This window comes from Asterias rubens, chromosome 2 (genome assembly GCF_902459465.1).
Source record: "Asterias rubens chromosome 2, eAstRub1.3, whole genome shotgun sequence".
NCBI lineage: Eukaryota > Metazoa > Echinodermata > Asteroidea > Forcipulatida > Asteriidae > Asterias > Asterias rubens.
In genome coordinates, this window is record NC_047063.1 from 23,617,855 (window position 1) to 23,639,309 (window position 21,455).

The 21,455-nt window shown below is 38.0% G+C and overlaps 1 protein-coding gene across 5 annotated transcripts in view; it reads left to right on the forward strand.

The window, feature by feature from the left end:
* Positions 1-21,455, forward strand: part of LOC117307082 (FYVE, RhoGEF and PH domain-containing protein 1-like) — an 81,604-nt gene that overhangs the window by 37,998 nt on the left and 22,151 nt on the right. For all 5 annotated transcript variants that reach the window (XM_033791736.1, XM_033791734.1, XM_033791735.1 and 2 more), the window contains 4 exons: positions 1,522-1,743; positions 12,004-12,683; positions 14,331-14,441; positions 16,265-16,413. In XM_033791736.1, coding sequence (XP_033647627.1) covers positions 1,522-1,743; positions 12,004-12,683; positions 14,331-14,441; positions 16,265-16,413 — 1,162 coding nt within the window. The remainder of the gene's footprint in view (positions 1-1,521; positions 1,744-12,003; positions 12,684-14,330; positions 14,442-16,264; positions 16,414-21,455) is intronic.

The following is a 21,455-nucleotide window of genomic DNA, read 5'->3' on the forward strand; positions in this document are numbered from 1 at the left end:
CTGGTTAAAACTTTATCGGACTGACACCAAAATTGCAGGGTGAGTCAAAAAGAAGTTGACCAGGATTGGTAATAATTTTTAATAAATAAACAAAATGACAATCAAAAGTTCAGTAAATCATATATGTAATAAGCACTCTCGCCTGCTTATTAGAAAAAGAATGAAAGAAATTGATAATTCCTGAGAGGAGTTATGTCTGTTTCAATAAAGGTATTCAATTTGTAAACTGTCTACTGAGTACAAATGAATGACGTTTTTATACACCCTTTGCTATTCTTTTCAGTCAAGCATTAACATTCCATGTACAGCTACAAACATAGGTGCTTTCAGAAAAACAGGCGTAACTTCTCTGAGAAATTATCAATTTGTTTCATTCCTTTTTTCCAGATAAGCAGGAAAGAGAGCTTATTAAATATGTTTGGGGTTTTGGGTGTCAGTTTTTAAACCATAAATCTCATTAAAGTTCTTTTTTACTCACCCTGTACTGGGCCCAATTTCATAGAGCTTCTTAGCACAAAAATTTGCTTAGCATGAAATTTCATCCTTGATAAAAATGGGATTATCAACAAAATTTCCATTTGTTTCATGCTTCTTGATGCTGGTCTTCAGCTGTTGTTTGCCTATCCTAAAAATCACGTGGAAAATTGGTTGGTAATCCTGTTTTTATCAAGGGAGAAATTGTATGCTAAGCAATTTTTTTTGCTTAGCAGCGTTATGAAATCGGGCCCTGGTCCATTGTAAAGTTATTCAAGTAGTTGAACAAGCTTTAAGAAATGATTATAAAATATCATTTGTCATTTAAAGCTTATTTTGATACTCAAGAGAATTGGAAGATATTTTCAGATTCATAAAGTAAAAAAAAATAATCAGAAAGACAGTACACAATAAGGCAGCATACTTTCAATTGAAAAACACAAGACGTGTTCGTCGAATTTTGATTTTACTGGCCCAAGGCTAAAATCACTGGCCTCGGGCCGGCGGTCCAATTTCAATTTAAAGCCCTGTACTACAATGTACTTCCAATGCTTCCGAAAACCAATTCTTTGTTTGAAGAAATACATATTATACGATATGGTCACAGGAAACTCAAAGGATTAATTTTCTCTGGATAGACACAAAATTAACAGATACAAGTACGTGGATGCACATGCGGGATGTTGGCATATCTTTTAACTTCCTGTGGTCTTTAACAATATATAACATTTTCCTCTATTTTTTTTTCAAGGGGGGGGGGTGGCCAAATGTGGTACGTTAACCTCAGGTCAACATCCCATAGTACTTCCCACCTTTGTTCATTTCCTTGATCCTGGCATAATGCTGTTTTTGTGGTGGACATTTCCTATACATGTAGTTGTTAGTTATTTAGACATAAGTACTAACTGCTACATTGGGATCATAACTGCAAATCCTGGCTGCTAACTTAACATAAATGGTCAAGTCTCTTTCCTACTTTCATCATCATCATCATCGTCGATGCTCATCCAATATCATCATTCCACCCCCGAATGTCATCATTTTCAGGGGCAGACATCGGGAATGGTTCATCAGCGACTCTCGAGGGAAGCGTCATCCCACTGAGCCAAAACCCGTTGATGCTCGTGCAAGATGAGACACCGATGCCTGAAATCCAGCGACGACGTTCCAGCTTGCACGACGATATACTCGGCACTACCAGTATCAGCAACGCCCGTGGGTTGTTCCAGAAGGCACTAAAGGTCTCCTCCAGTGAGCCTTTACAAACAAGTAAGCAAAGAGCCTTAAAGCCAGTGGACACTAATGGTAAATGTCAAACACCAGTCTTCTCACTTGGTGTACCTTAACATTTGCATAAAATAACAAACCTGTGAAAATTTGAGCTCGATTGGTCATCGGAGTTGCGAGATAACTATGAAAGAAAAAACACCCTTGTCACACGAAGTTGTGTGCGTTTAGATGGTTGATTTCGAGACCTCAAATTCTAAACTTGAGGTCTCGAAATCAAATTCGTGGAAAATTACTTCTTTCTCGAAAACTACTCCACTTCAGAGGGAGCAGTTTCTCACAATGTTTCATACTGCCAACCTCTCCCCATAACTCACTATCAAGTAAGGTTTTATGCTAATAATTATTTTGAGTAATTACCAATAGTGTCCACTGCCTTTAAAGACATTGGAGTCCTTTGGTAACTGTCAAAGACCAGTACTCTCATTTAGTGCATCCCAACGCATTCGTCAGATAACAAACCTGCGAAAATTTGGACTCAATTGGCTATCGAAGTCGCAAGAGAATAATGAACGAAAATGTTAATGACATGTAGTTTCTCTTTTAGTGAAACGTATACTTTTTCTTGATTTTTAGGAAACATCGCCGTGGGATAGCATCGCCAATTTTAACATACAGAATAAAGTATACGGTAATGGTGCCAAAAAAATACCCATAACTACTCACGTTTGTTAAACGAGACTCATATGGGACACGGGTACCATGCATGCATCTTGAATTTTTCTCAAGCAGTCCCAAAGTAACGAGCCAAAATGTACCACATTTTATTGTGTCAGAAGATTTTAGCGAAGGTAAAGATATAAAATTTAAGCAACTGATTGCAAGCTGCTTACCAAATATTTGTTAATGGTCTGATTCTAGCAGAGTCTTTATCAAAGGTTAAAGGTGTTGTGTCATGCTTTGGGGGCAGATATTTCTGGTATTTAAATCTTGATCTAGAATTGTCAGGTGAAAGTGCAACAGGTTGCCTCTTTAAAGCCATTGGACCCTTTCGGTACAGAAAAATAAAAAAAAGTTCACAGATTTACAAATAATTTACAGGGTTTACAGAAGGTAATGGTGAAAGACTTCTCTTGAAATATTAGTCCATGAAATGCTTTACTTTTTGAGAAAACAGTAAAACAATATAAATTCTCGATTTACGGATTTATTTTAAACACATGTCATGACACGGCGAAATGCGCGGATACAAGGGTGGGTTTTCCCGTTATTTTCTCCCGACTCCGATGACCGATTGTGCCTAAATTTTCACAGGTTTGTTGTTTTATATATAAGTTGTGATACACGAAGTGTGGGACTTGGACAATACTGTTTACCGAAAGTATATAATGGCTTTAAGCAAAATCTCTTTGCTAATTTCACTTTCTTTTGTTCAGTGGCAATATAAGTATCCTACCAAGACTGGTGTCTTTGTTATTCTTTGCCCTATTTCCTTCTTTCATAATCATGTACTTCAGCAGGCACTGTGTTGTTGTCAACGTTAAGTTACATTTTGTCTGCTCAGGACTATCATTGGTGCCATTTGTGTGGGTTTCTTAAAATTGCTTTTTGCATATTTCAGGCCTGCTTGTAAATGGTGTTTATTGATCAAGAGTGGTCTTTAAAGTACTTTTTTTGGTTAACAAAACATTAACTTTCTATATAATACATGTAGATGTTAAATTTGCATTGGGGATAAAGAATATTAACTTTGGTGTTTTTTACCCATACACTGATGTGTGTTAGCACTGTATACTCAGTACTTTCCCGAGTCCTGTGAACAAATATCACAGGCATATTACTCGGGTGGGATTCAAACCCATGACCCTTGCAATTCTAGAGCAGTGTCTTACCAACTAAACCACCAAGGTTGCCCGGTAGTGTCACGACCGGGACTCGAACCTACACACTGATGATCAGAAACCCCAGAGCCGTCTGGTGTTCTTATCCGCTCTCTGCCACAACACACCTCAGTAAAGGAAGTCAATTGTTTTATGAAGTTTAGTCACCCCCCAAGATTGAAAATGATTTGGCAAAGTATAATATCTGCAGCTAAAAATAAAACACAACAACAGTCACCCTTACTTCTGGATGGGCCAAGTTCTAAATTGCAACGATTTACCCATGTGACATTTAAAGGGGTTTGGTATCTTTTGTAGATCAAGTCTTTTGGCCATGACATGAATCTCTACTCACTATGAATGAAGATGTACATGTATTTAATATAATTTACCTTCATTAAGTCGTCAAGTTTTTGAGAAAAAAAAAGTAAAAACCTCAAAGCAAATTTTTTCAGGAAAGTCGCGTAAATACCAGTACTTGCTAAAATAATGTTCGAACATTGTTTGACTCTTTTCTCAAATAGAATTTTTTTTTCAAACATTGCAGTATATGTTTCTGAACAATAAAATTATTTTTGAGTAATTGTTTTTAACGATTTATATGTTTAAAAAATAAATAAAGTTGTGTGGGGGTAACTCCGCCTACCCCTTTTGTGACGTCAATCGAGGGAGACTTTGCCTCAATCGAACATCGAACACACGTACGTGCAAGTACATTCAAGTCGTAGTCGTGAGTTTGTACGTTGCAAAAAAGTTTTTTCCTGCATTTTCCGGCAATGTCGACCAGGTGTATTGCCGAAGATGAGGTCAGTTTGCAGAGTGGTCCGGTCCAACGTATTTTCCGGCACTGTGCAGCAAACACTTCGAGCCATCGTGCTTCGAGAATCCGGAATACACTACACAGTTTGACATGAAGAGAAATGTTCTTTTCTAAAACATGACGCCAGCCCAACAATTTTTCCAGGTGGTGGGGAAGTTGAAGAAGGTACCTAAAGGAGCAGTTGCCTAACGTGAAAAAAACAAAAACAGGTGTTGATGTTTTTAGCTTGCGCCAAGCGTCACTATCTTGTGTTGGCAGTGTATGCGATTCATCGTGCCTCGATTGATGTCATGAACAGCGCCCTCTCGGTTCGGGCTTATTTTCAAATTTGTAAATAGCATGGAAAGCTAATTTTTTTAAACCTTAGTTAATTGTTTATTCATATTCCACTCATCAAAGTGGAACAAAAGCTTTATTTTGACAAAATACCACTTCCAGGTGACTTTAAACTTACACCGTTTGATGAACATGATATTAGAAAGCTTCCCTGAAAATATTAGGGTGCTGTAGTTTTTGAGAAACGAGTAAAACGATGTCATGAAAATATATTTTACATGCTAAAATAATGTTTGTCTTATGATCACTGCGACGAAAGATGGGAATTAATGTGTGTTTTAAAAACAATGAATTAGTAATTTAAACAAAAACTTGCGATTATTTTCCAGTGGAAAATCTGTTGATTATGAAGTTCAAACAAGTAGCAAAGAGAACTGTTTCTGTCTGATACTGTCAAAGTGAAGAAAATAGCATTTGTAGAGCTCTCAAAATGACTAGTTTTTGTTTCAATTCCGCAAGCAAAATAATTTTACAAATTTGTGCAAAAATCAACCAATAAAACAGGCACTTTCACTGTTTTCAATGAAACATGACCAGTCAATTTTCGCTCATTAGCAAAGAAATTTGCTAATGAGCAGTATTATCTGCTAAACAGCTTCATTGGATTGGGCCCTCTTGTGTTTACTGTCAAGGGATTTGTGAATTAATATTATCTGTCAAAGACCAGTGATTTACTTTAAGTATGGTTCAAAGTCATGAGGTGTACGCATCATCAGTGAAACAAAAGTATTGACCCCGAAGTGACCCCACCCTGACCCCCTCCACCCTCCTCCAGCATAAAAAAACCACAACCTAACTGTGGTTGGATTTCAGTGTCTATAGCACCATCATCCTCATGTGTTTCAATTCCCTCGGATGACGTCTTTATTAGGAATACGTACGTATATCTGTCTTAAGACACCCCTTTTTCCTCTCTGGCTCCCACTAGGTAGGGGGGGGGGGGGTCCTCACTCCCACACGAGGTCCTTTCTTTCAGTAAGTCTTATAACTCCCCCCTCCTGTGTTATTATTGTACTCTTTATGGTGACACAATGGACGTACACTAATTATCTTTGAATTGGAGTTGAACCAATGGACCGGCTGATCTTAATCGCTCTTCATAAAACTCCGATATGACCATTAGGCCTCTCCTTGTCTCTCCTCTCCTATCCCTAGTTCCTATTCATGTCCCCCCCCTCCCTCCACAAGGATCCATCAACTATGCCCTAACCTTTTCTAAGGCCTTTTTTTTTCTAAGGCCTTCGGCTCAGGCTAGCTTGGCCCTGCGGTGTTTTGACAAATTGCGCATGTTTTGCATACGTGCTCTACTGAGGCCCCAGGCCAGAACACAGAGCCTAAAGCGGAAGCCTGATTGGTTTGCAGTCTCTATCATTACTGCATCGATTAGACAAGACCTTTAAAATGATATGCCAGTCATCATTGATCATTGCTCTAACCCCCCTATAGCCCCCTCCCATCCATAGTCTTTGAATTCCCTCCCTTCTCCAATGGCACGCTTCAACCCTGCCCCTTCTCATGCTCAAATTCCACACAAATGAACGAATTAGATCACTGTCAGATTGCATCAACTTGCCAACATTAAAATGTGGTCTAAAAATAATAATAATATTAACAAATTCTTATATAGCGCATTTCACAATAACCATATCAAGGTGCTTTACATTAGTGCCCTGGTCATAGGGCCAACAATGATAACATACCTGTAATGTTTCTCAGCTCCCTGGGGAGTATACAGCCCTGATGAGCTGCCTATAAGGACCATTGACCCTGTTTACACACAGGGCCAAATAACCCCTTCCCCCCTGGTCACCCATCTAAACTTTAATGCCTAAAACCCCCACCCCTAGTGCACACTCAAGTTCCACCCTTGAGTCAACAGTTAATGAATAAGGTCTAAAGAGGGTATGTCAATAGACAATGTTCTGGAGATCAGATAACTGGACTGTCCCACTAGGGGAAAGAGCAGTTGCCCTTGGATTATATGGCTGTGTGAGTAATCATATCTGATGCCCAAGAGCTGATGTAAAGTGTACACACACAGACGTAGTTGAGCAGCTTGCGGTTCAGTAGTGTGTGATATACCATGATATGCAATGGCTACAGTACGAAGGCACTCTGATGGACCAACCGTACCTAAACTACTAGCAATGTGAAAGCCAGACTTAAAACCCAAAGTGTCCAGACTGACGTAGTGTACACAACGATGATGTTATACTCACTAATACTTCACTTGAACTGAGTCAATCTCTAAGTGAACATCTCCGTCGATTGGGGCTCTCGTGGATTGTTCTTGGATATTTGTTTTTTTCTGTTGGATCTGGAATTATAACTTTATAATGCGTAGGATCGGTGGAACCAGGGGCAGACTGCCTGCGTGTAAGTACACAATCTTTTACAAGGTTTGGGTTAGGCCCCCCCTCCATACCTCCAAGACCTCATCTGAAAATATCATCCAGTTCATAATAATCTCTGCTCAAAATCCAAGTGTCTCTATCTGTTACCCTTTAGTTTTGTACATGCATCCCTCGACTCTCTCTCACTTTTATGGGGCCAGAGCTTTTGCAGCTCAGCAGAATTAGTGGAATAGTCTTTCGGACAACATAACAATTTTCTTCATGTACTTATTTGTCTCTATTCTCTAACTTGTCTTTTGTTCATCCCAAAGAGCATGGAGACTTCTTTGTGATGCGCTGTACTGTATACGAGAATGGTTTATTAATATTTTTATTTTTATTTACATACCCCCCCCCCCTCCCTCACTCAATCGGTTGTAGATGATTTGCTTATCAACTTTTGCAAGTGAATAGTTGAATAATATTGCCTGGATTGTATGTGTGCGGCTTCCTTCACTATATTATCTAAATTTGGCAAGGGAATGTTTCACTGGGGGGGGGGGGGGGGGGGGGGCGTTGGCTGAGTCACCAACTACATTGTACCACAGTTGGACGGATAGTTTTGATTTATGTGAATGACAATTATGGCATAACTAAATCTCATATGGGACTAGAGGACAGCTGGTTAAATGCATCACCTCCTGGAAAATTGAGTTTTATGTAGAGAGATCTGAAACTAGGCAGAAATTCTATTTATGAGAGTGGAATTTCAATCCGGAATGAGCTCAGTTACAATTGTGTGCAAGGAAAAGGAAAAGCCATGATTTATTGGTATGATTACATTGTCAAGAGTGCTATTTGGAAATTGTTTTGTTTTGTTTTTGTTTATGAAACTAACTCAAATAAATTGCAAGATTTTAATGTTTTCTAATGCTGGTGTTAACTTTTTGGAAAGAGTTGCGCGGTCAGACTTGCATTTGTTGACAAAGGAGTTTGTTTCTCCCTTAATTTAATTTTCTCCCCAGTCTAGATTTGTCTAAGATTTTAACACAGGTTGAATTGGTGTTTATGTTACTGTGTAATGTATACAATTAAATCATGATGATTAGTGTAAACTCGGTTGAGTTTGGATGTGCAAACAAAAAAATTATGGATGATTTTACTTTCAGGGTAAAGCTGGTTTTGTTGAAATTATAAACATTTCATGCCAGGGATTTTTAAAAGACAGGAACAAAAAAAAATGGGGGGGGGAAATAATATGGAGCTTTTAATTGTTTTGTTGACACTTTTTATTGAATAATACAACAATATTTACATATAGGGGGCCTATATGCAAATTATAAAAAAAAGTCTCATGAAAAGAAGAATTGGAAACCAAGAATGTTCAAGCCCTTTACTAGACCTATTGACATGGTCTTTCCCAAGTTGGCTTATTATTATTATTTTATTATTATTATTTGAATTTTTCTTGTAATATATTGTTACTTTATTTCTCTTCATAATAAATTACAGACAAAAGAGGAATAGTAAAACATTAAATAGTTATGGAGTAGGCTAGACTGAGGCGGAAATGTAGAATGATTGTTCTTTTGAGCTTCAGAACAAAACACATTGAAAACTCATTGGGAGTAAAAAAAAAAGAAAATTGTCAGACCAACCTCAAAATTACTTCAAAACAGTTCAGACAACCATTAAGACGTATATTCACAAGAAAAATCAAAAACATTAAAATGTAAAAAGAATTGATTACTGTTGATCAGTATTCAGCATTAAAAATCCATATTATTATTATCATTAAATAAATTATACACAAGCAACAACGGAAAACCAAGTAACCCACTTAAATGTCTGCGAGTGTGTGTCCCATGAATGTATGGATGCATGGCATTTAAGTCAGCCTTGATGACGAGAGGATGACAAGGGGGTGACTGGAGGGGGGGGGGGGGGGGGCTGGGCACCACTGGCTGGGTTGTGATGTTCCTGAAGAGTCATTAAGGGTGCAACTAGTCATGATAATGTAGAGCAAGGTCACACAAATTGGTGACAAACTTTAGTTCCCATGTGATCACCCTGGTCATAACCCCTTGACGCCCCCACCCCATCATTTTCTAATCATTTGATTTTGGTATGGCAAAATGCCATGAGTGCAAGCCTAAGTGTCAAGACTGGAACTCAGAGCCACACTCTGCTGGTCAAATACACCACAGCTCTTGACCACTCGGCCTGCGCCGTTGATTCTTACATTTTCACCATTCATTTTTTTGACGAGTGAATTCACTCCTCGAAATTTCAGTTCCATAGACCTACACTGGCTGCCCTAGCTGAGGTCAAACAATGGAAATCTGCACATGTGACCAAGCCATACTGAACTCTCAGCCAATGATAGGTCTTCCTATGACCTCAGTGGAGGAGCTGTGTGGGCTTGTATGCAAGTGATCTATAAACCGGTGTCGTTCTTCTTTCAAACACACAGCAAATATTGGCGTTACAGTTCTGTCTGGCACTCCTTAACAAAGACGATGACAAAATCAGACTGCCAACATTAGGGCTAGAGAGCTCAGTTGGTAGAGGGTCGATAATCAAGAGTAAGTCGCTGATAAAACTCTACACTTGGGCAAATATTCAAACCTACATGTACCTTTAAACTTTGTCGCACTGAGCATAAATAAAAGACAGGTCGGATTCAAAGTAAAACAGTTAAGACAGTTATCCTCAAACTGAGTGTTGATTTAGTTTTTACCAGAAACAAAAAGGGACTTTTTTATTTGAATAACTTTCTCTGAAACTCGGCTCAGTATGTAAGTGAATGCCTTGGAATACAAATAATGCTTTCTTTCTGTTTCACTTCTAATCAGAAGAAAAAACTCTTCAATCGTAAACTTGATGCCAATTGTCCTTTGTTATACTCCTTGGAATCTAAAAATCCAGGAGATATTCAAATTGGGAATCAATAATGATATACTACAAAACATTTTACATGTCGCATATGCAGAATACCTCTACATGTACATGTATGCACAACACAAAACATATAACAATGAAAAAGAAAATAATATTGAAGAGCTCTAGGCAGTTTGACAATGAGTTGCCCTCATTTCATTTCACTGTGATTTGGATTCAAGTTGTAGACTTTTTTTGTCAGCAATGGCTCTCACCCCTGTAGGCCAATTATTTGAATGAGATAATATACTCCTAAAAACAAATTCAAGACTAATAAATACATTGTATATTTAAAGTTATAATGTAATTCACATTGCATGCAGTGAAGTGTGTAAACCAATCCAGAATTCATATTTTCTTTGCACATACTTCCTGGTTTCCGTTGATTACTGCATGTTAAAAGAAAATACTGCATCATAGAGGTTCATTTTTGTAGGATGTTCATAAAAGTTGTATTTGCAACCATTGCGAAAGGGTAAACTGCAAATCACTCAGTCATTCATAAACTTTGGGTGTGAGCAGTGCAACGACAAATTTACTAAATCATATAACCTGTGATCACTGGCTTGAATGTGCCTGCGCTCAACCAACTTTGCTACTCAGGCCTTATGTTGGCAGTTTCCTATTTTTTGGCAATAGACCTTTCCTCATTGACCTTTTTGCAAATACTCGGGCGCGCGCGTAAATCTAGGAATAAGGTGCAGTGTGGTCTAGCTGGTGATCAAATTTGATCCATAGCTATCCCACAATGCATGTTATTCAACAGTTTGCGCTTCTTGTGAGTAGGTTGCCCTCATCAGCTAGAGGTCAAGAGGCGGTTGCTCATTGGCCCATAATGCGCCTTTTATGCATTTAAACAGCTATGCATCTTACCTCTAAGGTGGTGGCTAGATGGCATCGTTTATTAATTGAAATGTTAATACTATCATTATTGGAGTACACAAGTGGTTATCACAATTGCAGTTCATTGTAAAACCCTAAAAAGTAATTTTTATCCCAGAGGCAAATTATCTATTAAAACAAAAGATTTTTGGTCATTGGCCCATAAGGTGCCTAATGCATAAACAGATGCATTTTCCATTGTTGCATCATAATCTTACCTCTAAGATGGTGGCTAGAGGACATCGTAATTTTTTATCCCAGAGGCAAATTATTGTCTATTAAAACATACGATTGGTGTTCCCTTATCTTAGTCAATGGATTGCTCTTATGCTTTGATGTACATCAAGGCCTAATGCAGTGTACTGTACAAGCCGTTTGTTAGGTTTGGCAGTTTTTAGAGTCCTCTGTTAGAATGATTAGTGAGAGGGATTTAAACAACCAAGCAAACATTGTCATGTTTTGTCATGTATTTCCTCATCAGATTCATAGTGTAAAGGTTGAAATTTAGAATATAAAATTGTTACAGTTATACAAAACCTTCAAATATATCCTTTAAAGATGAACTTCAACAAAGTTTACATTACCATGTTATTGTTCCTTATAGGCTATAGTTAGAGAAAGGTTGACCAGTGTGTAAAGATTACATTTAGTAAAATTGGATTGAAATGGTTTTATTTTGTGAACAAAACACACAACATGTTGATCAGTGTCAGGCATAGAGTTATATACAAGAGGGCACACTGGTGATGCACAAAGGCGACAGGACCGCAATGAGACACGCTCGCCATTATGTACGCGCGTTGAATACGAAGTTCACGTTGGAGTTTGTGTTTATTGAATGCTGACGCGATGCTGTTTTTTCAACTTACAAAATGGCTGCACAACACACGCTAAGCAATGCCTGTTTGTTCAACTTACAAAACGGCCGCCTGCGTGCATGCTGGGGCGCGTACATAAATTTAACTGAATCTGAACTTTAATTCAAAAGGCTGATACGTTTTTTTTTATCAACATTGATTACATTTTGCCTTTAATGATCGTGACCCTGATTTTAAAAAGACAATAAGGAAGTAACAAGCTGTTTTCTTTTTGTTTCATCTTTACCTTGCAGCTGAGAAACCACCAGTTCCCACCAAGCCTAAGATTTTACCGAAACCACTAGCCGCAGTGAACAACAGTGCCACTACGCCGATTGTGAAAAACGGCCAGCCAAATGTGTCCCCTAAAGTAGCGTGTCCTAAGAGACACAACGCGGCCAGATTCAACCCTGCAAAACAAAACACACCCATGGAGAGCAATAATATCTACGACGATGTATACCAGGAAGCGCCCTCGCCGCCGGACACGGCCATCCCCAAGTTAAACAGGTCCTCCAAAAAACTAGAACAGTTCTTCGGGCAAGAGGTCCCCGAAGCTGGCGATGATAACTCTGCGACGACTAACGTTGGAAAGTCGAAAAAACGCCTGAGCGATAAGGATGGACCGTATGCGATCATACCGATTCCGGACGTGGATAAGACCGCGGCTAAGAAATCGAACATCACCAACGGTAATGGGCAGGCTGTTCTACGGAACTCTGGCGGTATGTCCAGTGGGGATTCAGGCGTTCTCATGCACAGTGATCTTATGGGACAGGAGAGGAAACAAAAGACTAGGGATCGGAGGATGTCGAGGCGAATTCTGAGGAGACAAATGAGATCGATGGACTCTGATTTTGCCGAGGATTCGGATGATGATGAGCCAATCGGGACTGCGTCAGATTTTGACTCGGATGCTTCTGAGGATATGTTGGTGAGTTTAAAGGAAAATACAGAGTTGGTAAGAAACAAAATCGTGAAGATCACAGATTTACACAAAACTTGCATGGTCTAATGACGATGATAGTAGAAAACATCCCTTGAAATATTTCTGTCTGAAATGTCATTGAGGAATTAATAAAAACTAATTTCTCGTTTGGCGTTTATTGCTCAGTGAGTGTTTTATTGTTTTTTTTAACGATGTCATGCAAAATGTGTAATCAATGTTTCATGTTTTTCTCGGGACCCAGATGGACGATCAATCTCGAACTTCTATAGGTTTGTCAGTTTATAGTGGATAACATAAAGTGCTTACGCTGCCAGCAACTGTTAGCAAAAACAGAATCTGTAATGTTCCTTTACAGTCGTACATTAGCATTAGGCATCCTTTGGCTTTTGGAAGACAAACGAAAGACCAGCAGCCGATTTCACGAAACCTTTACGCAACTGCGTAAGTCCACTTGCGCAACGTTTATGAAGAAACTTGCGCCATAAATGTGTGTAAGTGGACTTACACAGTTGCGTAAAGTTTCGTGAAATCGGCTGCTGGGGTCTTATTTCTTAGAGCTGCTCTTTAGCGCCAAAATATAGCTTAAGCACAATTAAATTGTGGCTACCAGATAAGACCCCTTGCATCATTGGCTGCCATTGCTGAGGTCAAAGGTCAAACAATGGAAACCTGAAGGCAGGAATTGTTTTGCAGATTTTTGAGGATTGGTTTCTGCTCACGAATGCTTCGAACAGAGATGAAGTTGGTACCCACTGTCACTCTGCTCAGTGTGGATGGATTCCAAGTTTCTTTTTGAAAATACTGTGACAGTTTTGTTGCTGTTTTCTCAGCAAGGTAGACACTGTAATCAGCAGAAACTTTCACATGTGAATGTTGTTTGTATCTTTCTTTATAATTGCCTATTAATCAGCGTTACGTTGGCAAGAACTAATTCATGACCCGACCTTTCAAAATGGTGTTCATATTGACCCAAATCTGGGCCCAATTTCATAGAGCTGCTAAGCACAAAAATTTGCTAAGCATGACATTTTTGCCTTCATAAAAACAGGTTTTCCAACCAAATTTCCATGTGGCTTTCAGGTTTAGCCAACAACAGCTGAATACCAGTAACAGGCAATATCCATCAAATGGAAATTTTGTTGTTAATCCTGTTTTTATCAAGGAAGAAATTTCATGCTAAGCAAATTTTAGTGCTTAGCAGCTCTATGAAATTGGGCCGTGGTTGATCTGGTTCCAGTGCAGCACCTGTACTGTGGGCAGGGCCCAATTTCATGGCTCTGCTTACCGTAAGCAGGGAAATCTGTGCTTACGGCAAGTGTGCGTACACCATGTTACTAGGCATTCTAGGCTTACAAGGCTAGGAAATTTGGTGCATGCCCGTAAGCGGGGAATTATGGTCTGTCGTAAGTGCAGAATTTGGCGATAAGCAGAGCCATGAAACTGGGCCCTGATCTCCTGATTAACACATTGCAAAAATGTGAACTTTTTCAAGAAGAGACTAAAAAAAACTTTTGTACACGAGGAACATTTTCTATGTAATAGATTCTTCTGTCAAAGCGCCTTTGAACGACTACTTATGGATACCGGCGTTAAATCATTGATTTTGATTGATTGAATGATCTGTCTTTGTAGGAGGATGTCATACCTGAGCCAGTTCAATTCCTGGATGAGACCCACAAGAAAGCTTATGAAGTCCTCACAACGGAGCGGACATATGTTAAGAATTTGTACCTCATTGACCAAGTAAGCTCATCTGTTCATTGTTGCTTTTTTATCAGGGGTTAGGAGATTGTAGTTTAAAACTGTTTAGGGCTAAATTTTTGGTTAAAGGGAAGGTACACTGTTGGTAATTGTCAAAGACCAGTCTTCTCACTTCATCTTAACACATTGCATAAAATAACAAACCTGTGAAAATTTGAGCTCAATGGGTCATTGGAGTTGGGAGAAAATTATGAAAGAAAAAACACCCTTGTTGGACGAATGTGTGTACTTTCAGGAATAAAAGACCTCTAGCTACATGTAGAAGTCTTTTATTATTTTAGTGAGAAATTACCTCTTTCTTAAGAACTACGTTACTTCAGAGGGAGTTGTTTCCCACAATGTTTCATACAATCAACAGCTCTCCAATGCTAGTTACCACGTCAGTTTTTAAGTTAATATTTGTTTTGAGTAATTACCAAGCGTGTACCTTCCCTTTAATGCTATTAAACTAAAAATGTGCTATTCTGTTTTTGGGTGGTGTGAGCTATAAGCTCTTTTCACATTGCAGCAAATACCCCGGAGATTTTCCTGGGGAGTTTTGACCCTCTCCCATCTCGCCAAACTTGTGGTCTTCCATTGCTGTACACAGCTCCTCCCACTGCAGGCCAGAGTCCCAGCAAGAGATGTGTACCATCCTTGCTTGTTGGACGTGTTTTTTCAATTAAAAATTTACAACGGAGTATCAGCTGCCTTTGTTTTTTTTATAATTAAGACCTACATGCGTATCATAAAATACAAGTTCATGGATTGCTGGCATGAAGGTTACAAACAAGAATAAGGAAATGGGTTTCTGGTGATAAGTTGCCAAAAGGTTTGTTTTGGAGAAGTTTCAACTGAGATGCATTCCAGCCTTGTTGTGGTTGATGGCGTTGTCTCTCGTGATGAGCCAATTATTTAAATCTAGGATGTTCCTTGTCGGATCATTTTTAAAGCGCTGGACACGTAATTTGGTAATAGTCAACGACCAGCATTCACACTTGGTGTATCCCAACATATGCATACAATAATAAACCTGTGAAAATTTGAACTCAATTGGTCATCAAAGTTGCGAGATAATAATGAAAAAAAACAAAAAAAAAAACAAACCTTTTCACACGAAAATGCAAGTTGATTTCGAGACCTCTTCTAATTCTGAGGTCTCGAAATCAAATTCGTGGAAAATTACCTCTTTCTCGAAAACTAACTTACTTCAGAGGGAGCGGTTTCTCACAATGTTTTATGCTGTACCATCAACCTCTCCCCATTACTTGTTACCATGTAAGGTTTTATGCTAATAAATATTTTGAGTAATTACCAATAGTGTCCAGTGCCTTTAAACAAATGCATGCCAGTGTTTATTATATATATATCCGGGTCTGTTGTTTCTAATGTTTTTTAAACTTGTGTCTAGTTTTGTGTGCACTGTTGACTCTTTTTTTTAGTCTCTAAACAAACTTTTACATTTGCTAATTGCTCATGGTTCAATGTATATAGATGGATTATTGGCTCAATTGGTCATCGAATTTGCAAGAGAATAAAGGAAGAAAGAACACTCTTGTTGCACAAATTTGTGTGACTATCAGATGCCTAATACAAGACTTCATACAGCTGAAGTCTCTCACTGTTTGAGTGAGAAATTACCCTGTTTCTCAAAACTACATTACTTCAGAGGGAGCCAAAAAGGACACTTTCAATATTAAAAGTATTACATAAGAACTGCATACTATTAATATTATTATTATTATTATTTTTTTAATGCTTCAAAAGAGTTGTTTTGGGGTCAGAATTCACATTCACCGATATATATCTATATATTTTTTTGCCAGATCTTTTTTGCCCGAATCACACAAGAGAATCAGAAGCATAGCTGGTTCCCTCCCACGGTACCCATGGAAATATTCTCCAACATCTCAACGATATACAGACTCCATTCGGATGTGATCCTTTGCGCGTTGGAAAAACAACTCAAGGAATGGTATGTTGATTTTCCATTAGATTTTATAGATAAGTATACGAGGATCATATGTGGATAGTAGCTGCGTGTCGTGGAATGCGGAAATGAGCACGGGACTCAAGCTCTGAAGATTCTGATCAGCAGAGAGTGGGTTCGAGTCCTGGTGATGGAATTTTTAGCAAAATACTTTACCATAGTAAACCAGTACAATAAAACACTGAAATGTGTGTTGGATGATTAGTGAACACACAAGCAGATTAGTATTGATTTAAACTTTTAAAATGAACTGTAAAGACGACTTGACCTGTGACATCACATGTTTACTAAAGAGCCACAGAGCCTGGACTTCCTGCAGGCATGATTTGTACACAGCCCAATGGAAGAAAACATAAAATCCTACATGTCATAATTCCCTTTTTCCCCTTTTTTTCCCCTATCAACTTGTGATATGATGAAAAAGGGGAACATCTCAAAACTTGTCCAGCTTTTACTTTCATGAATCTTTGATTTATGTGGAAATTATGACACAAAACGTCAACTTTACCAAAGGACCAGTGCAGTATCTTGCCTGCCAGAATACCCAAAGAATGCACAAGGTCACACTTATTGTAAACAAAGTTCACATGGTTTATAAAGATAAACAAAATAAACATACAAGATATACGCAAGGGTGCGCGGCGCACAAATCCTCCGCCACCGAACCCCCCTTACATTTGGTTAGGACTTTAAGCTTAGGTCCTGTGAACTGTAGACAAATTCAGCGACGTTTGCAAAGCATTTTACAGCATGGTCATGTTAGGTTTACCATTGGACTTTTTAGCAGCCCTGTAAAGTTACCGTGGCTGTGCGGAAGTCTTTGGCGACCTCATTAGGCCTGTTAGTTTTACATCACAGTCGCGGTAAGTTGACAGGGAGGACAGTTCACCATGTGTCTCCATTGGGATTTAAGTCTGTCATTCTACAGAAAAGTTGCGGTGCTTTAAGAAAAAAAGGTGAATAGTAACACGGCATCAGTACTTTAAATTAGTGCATGACACCACAGAAGGACAGAATGGTTTTAATTTCCCCAAAGCTCTGTAAGTTCATGTAGACCCCTTGAAGGGTATTGTGCTCGATAAAAAATAATGAAAAGCAAATTACGTAAACAAGACTCGAGCCAGCTTTAAGTCAGTAATCTTAAACGGTGTGCAGTTATTGCTCATGATCTTAAGGCATGAAGTCATCAGCATCAAGGAAACAGAAGTGAGGCCACAAAGGTCGTAGATCCTGTATGTCTCATATTAGGTAATAGGTTTAATAGTACCAGGTGATTGACGTCTTATAGGGTCGCTTGACGTGGTTGATAAAGGGGGAATTAGCAATTTTGTTTTCTTTAGTATAGAATGGTCATCCATTATAGAAACTGATACCTTGAAATGGCTTGTTGTTAGCCATTGATACAGGGATTATTATGAAGAAGTGTATGGAGAGAGTTTCCGAGCGATAACCCAAACCAAGTACAAATTACATCACTAACAAATTTGTATGCAACAGTTCAAAGGCAGAGAACCATTAATTTTATGCATTGTAATTATCCGGCTTGGGAAACTTTTTGGTCGGCAAAACTGGTATTTTCTTTGAGATGTACTTCATCTCTGGGTCAAAATTTGATGGAGCTGCTTTAAGCAGAATGAATAACTCGACACAAATGCTCACCAGAATAAGGTTACCAGCCAAAGTACCATTCCCAAAATGTACTATCTGTGACTGGTATCCGGCTTTCTTTTGCTTAGCAGAAAAAGCAAATCTTTGCTGGGAGGGAGCTTTTGACCTTGCAGAAAAAAATATTGAGCTCTTTGCTGTGCCCATTGCATTTGGTGTGATAAAGTGCTAATTATTATGAAATTGTACCTTGAATGGGAAATATCAAGAACAGAATTAATAAATCTCTCCAATTAAAGAGGTGGGGTGGCCCCCTCGTAAAAAAAAACAACCCCAAAAAACACTGCCCCCCCCAAAAAAAAAAAAATAATATAGAAATAAAAAAAATCCTGAAAACAAAACAAAACTGGCTATGTAGCAACTCATGAACATGCTCATGCTATAATTTTTTCCCCCAAGGAAAAAAGGAAATGAAAAAATCCTAGGTTTTTGCTCAACTTTGACCCTGATGGTTTAGTAAGATGAGAAGGAAGCGTACATGTACGCCCGCCATATGCTAAGGCCAAAAACTAAAACCCGCAGCCAGTTTATATCCGAACCTAGACAGGAAACAGACACAGCAGTTTGTTAATGTGCTTATCAAATAGTGTGCCATGAAGGACAACAGGGATGTGGTGGTTTTTTTGTTCCTTTTCTGGAGGCCATAGTCTAAAAGAAAATTGATTAAAGTCAGCGTTAGAAACTTGTTTACATTGATCAGGAATAGTACTATGGAATCTTTTTGAAAAACCATCTGCAAAAGCAATACTTTTTTTAACACTAGCCAATTCACCCTAATTCTGCAGAAAGCTCACTGAAACTAAACCATATCTTTTTTAATTCATGTTCTGATTGTAAAATCTCCTTAATTATTAAAACTTTTCCCCTGTTATGAAACTATTTATTTTAATTAAGGTTTTTGAATGAACAGGAGTAGTACCACACCAATCTTTTTGAAAACCATTTGCAAAAGCTTTTAAGACTAGCCAACTCTCCCTGATTCTGCGGAAAACTCTCTGAAACTAAACCATATCTTTTTCAACAACTCCTGTTCTGGTGAACAAATTAGAAAGTCTCTGTGATTTTGACACTTTTTTCCATTTTACAATTTAGTTTTTTGGGTTTTTGAATGATCAGGAATGATACCATGAAAATCTTTTTAAAAAACCATCTGCAAGGGCATTACTTTTTTTACACATAGCCAACTCTCCCTAATTCTGCAGACAGTCCCTGAAACGAACCATATCTTTTTAAATTCATGTTTTGATGAACAAATTGGAAAATCTCCTTAATTATTTAAACTTTTTCCCTGTTATGAAACGATTTGGGTTTATTGAAAGATCATGAATAGTTCTATGAGCATGTTCCTGAAAACCATTTGCAAAAGCATTTTTTTTTTATCACTAGCCAACTCTCCCTGATTCTGCAGAAATTTCCCTACCAATAAACAAATCTTTCCATATTCTTATAAACAAATTTGAAAATCTTCTCGATTTTAGGCACTTTTTTTCATTTTAAAAAAACTTTTAAAGGATTTTTAAATGATCGGGGAAAACCATCATCTGCAAAAGCATAACTCTTTAAAACTAGCCAAGTCGCACTGACTCTGCAGGAAGCTCCCTGATAATAAAGCAATCTTTTCATGCTCTGATGAACAAAAAAGTGAAAATCTTACTCATTATGGAAACTTTGTCCCCATTAGGTTGATTGTGATTCTAAATATCTTCCTGATTGTTGTGAAAATTCTCCCTGAACGCAAGTAGGAAAATGTAGGCAGCTCTGGCAGTGCCCTGACCCTAATTATCCACTTGAGCCTAATTATCCAACTAATTACTGGCTGGGTTGATTCAATTTAAATTGTCCCTCTTAGTAAAGTTTGTATCAGTTACAACACGTGACCTTAAATTGACCTTTGGGAAAGTTCAACTTTTGTGACCAAAATAAAGTTCAGGAAGTTAGCGTTGAACTTGGTGTATGCCAAGCTAGAATGCAGTTATTGTTTCTAGAATATTTGTTGTTGTTTTGCAGTTTCTATTTCATCAGGAGTACAGTGGACTCTATTGGTAATTGTCAAAGACCAGTCTTCTCACAAACCTGTTAAAATTTGAACTCAATTGGTCATCGAAGTTGCAAGATAATAATGAAAGAAAAAAAAAAACCTTGTCACACGAAGTTGTGTGCTTTCAGATGCAAGTTGATTTCGAGACCTCATCTAATTCTGAGGTCTCGAAATCAAGTTCGTGGAAAATTACTTCTTTCTCGAAAACTAACTTACTTCAGAGGGAGCCATTTCTCACAATGTTTTATACTATCAACCTCTCCCCATTACTTGTTACCAAGTAAGGTTTTATGCTAATAAATATTTTGAGTAATTACCAATAGTGTCCACTGCCTTTAAACAAATGCATGCCAGTGTTTATATATCTGGGTCTGTTGTTTCTAATGTTTTAAAGACACTGGACACTATTGGAAATTACTCAAAATAATTATCATCATAAAACCTTTCTTGAGTACGAGTAATGAGGAGAGGTTGATAGTATAAAACATTGTGAGAAACAGCTCCCTCTGAAGTGATGTAGTTATACGAGAAATCAGTAATTTTCCACCAATTTGATTTCGAGACCTCAAGTTTAGAACTTGAGGTCTCGAAATCAAGCATCAGAAAGCACACAAATTCGTGTGACGGAGGGTGTTTTTTCTTTCATTAGTATCTCACAACTTCGACGACCGATTGAGCTCAAATTTTCACAGGTTTGTTATTTTCTGCATATGTTGAGATACACCAACTGTGAAGACTAGTCTTTGACAATTACCAATAGTGTCCACTGTCTTTAAACTTGTGTCTAGTTTTGTGTGCACTGTTGAATCTTTTTCAGTCTCTAAACAAACTTTTACATTTGCTAATTGTTCATGGTTCAATTTATATTGATGGATTAGTTTCTTGTATTTTTAATATTACAAATTTTATGGGTTTATTTAGGCCCTATATATCTTGGTCTGTTGTTTCTAATGTTTTAACATTTGTATCTACTTTTTTGTTTGCATTGTTGAATCTTTTTTTAATGTCAATTATTGTTCAGTTTAATAGTATTTAGCCTATATTTTAATTGGTCTTGTTTTTTTGCCTTTTAGTTTTTATTGTTAGGCGCATTGAGGAATCTTTGATTCATAATGCGCCTTATACATGCTGTTTATTATTATTATTATTTATAATGATGGTATTACATGTATTGAACTTAGGGCACTGAAGGGGACTGAGTTTTCATCAGTCCCTGCTTCCTGACCACCTGGGTTTTCCCTGGATTAATTCTCTGGGGTTTTCCTTCCACGTTTAAAACAAACTATCTACTTTGTCTTCTCTTATTGGAGTCTTGGCAAGTACA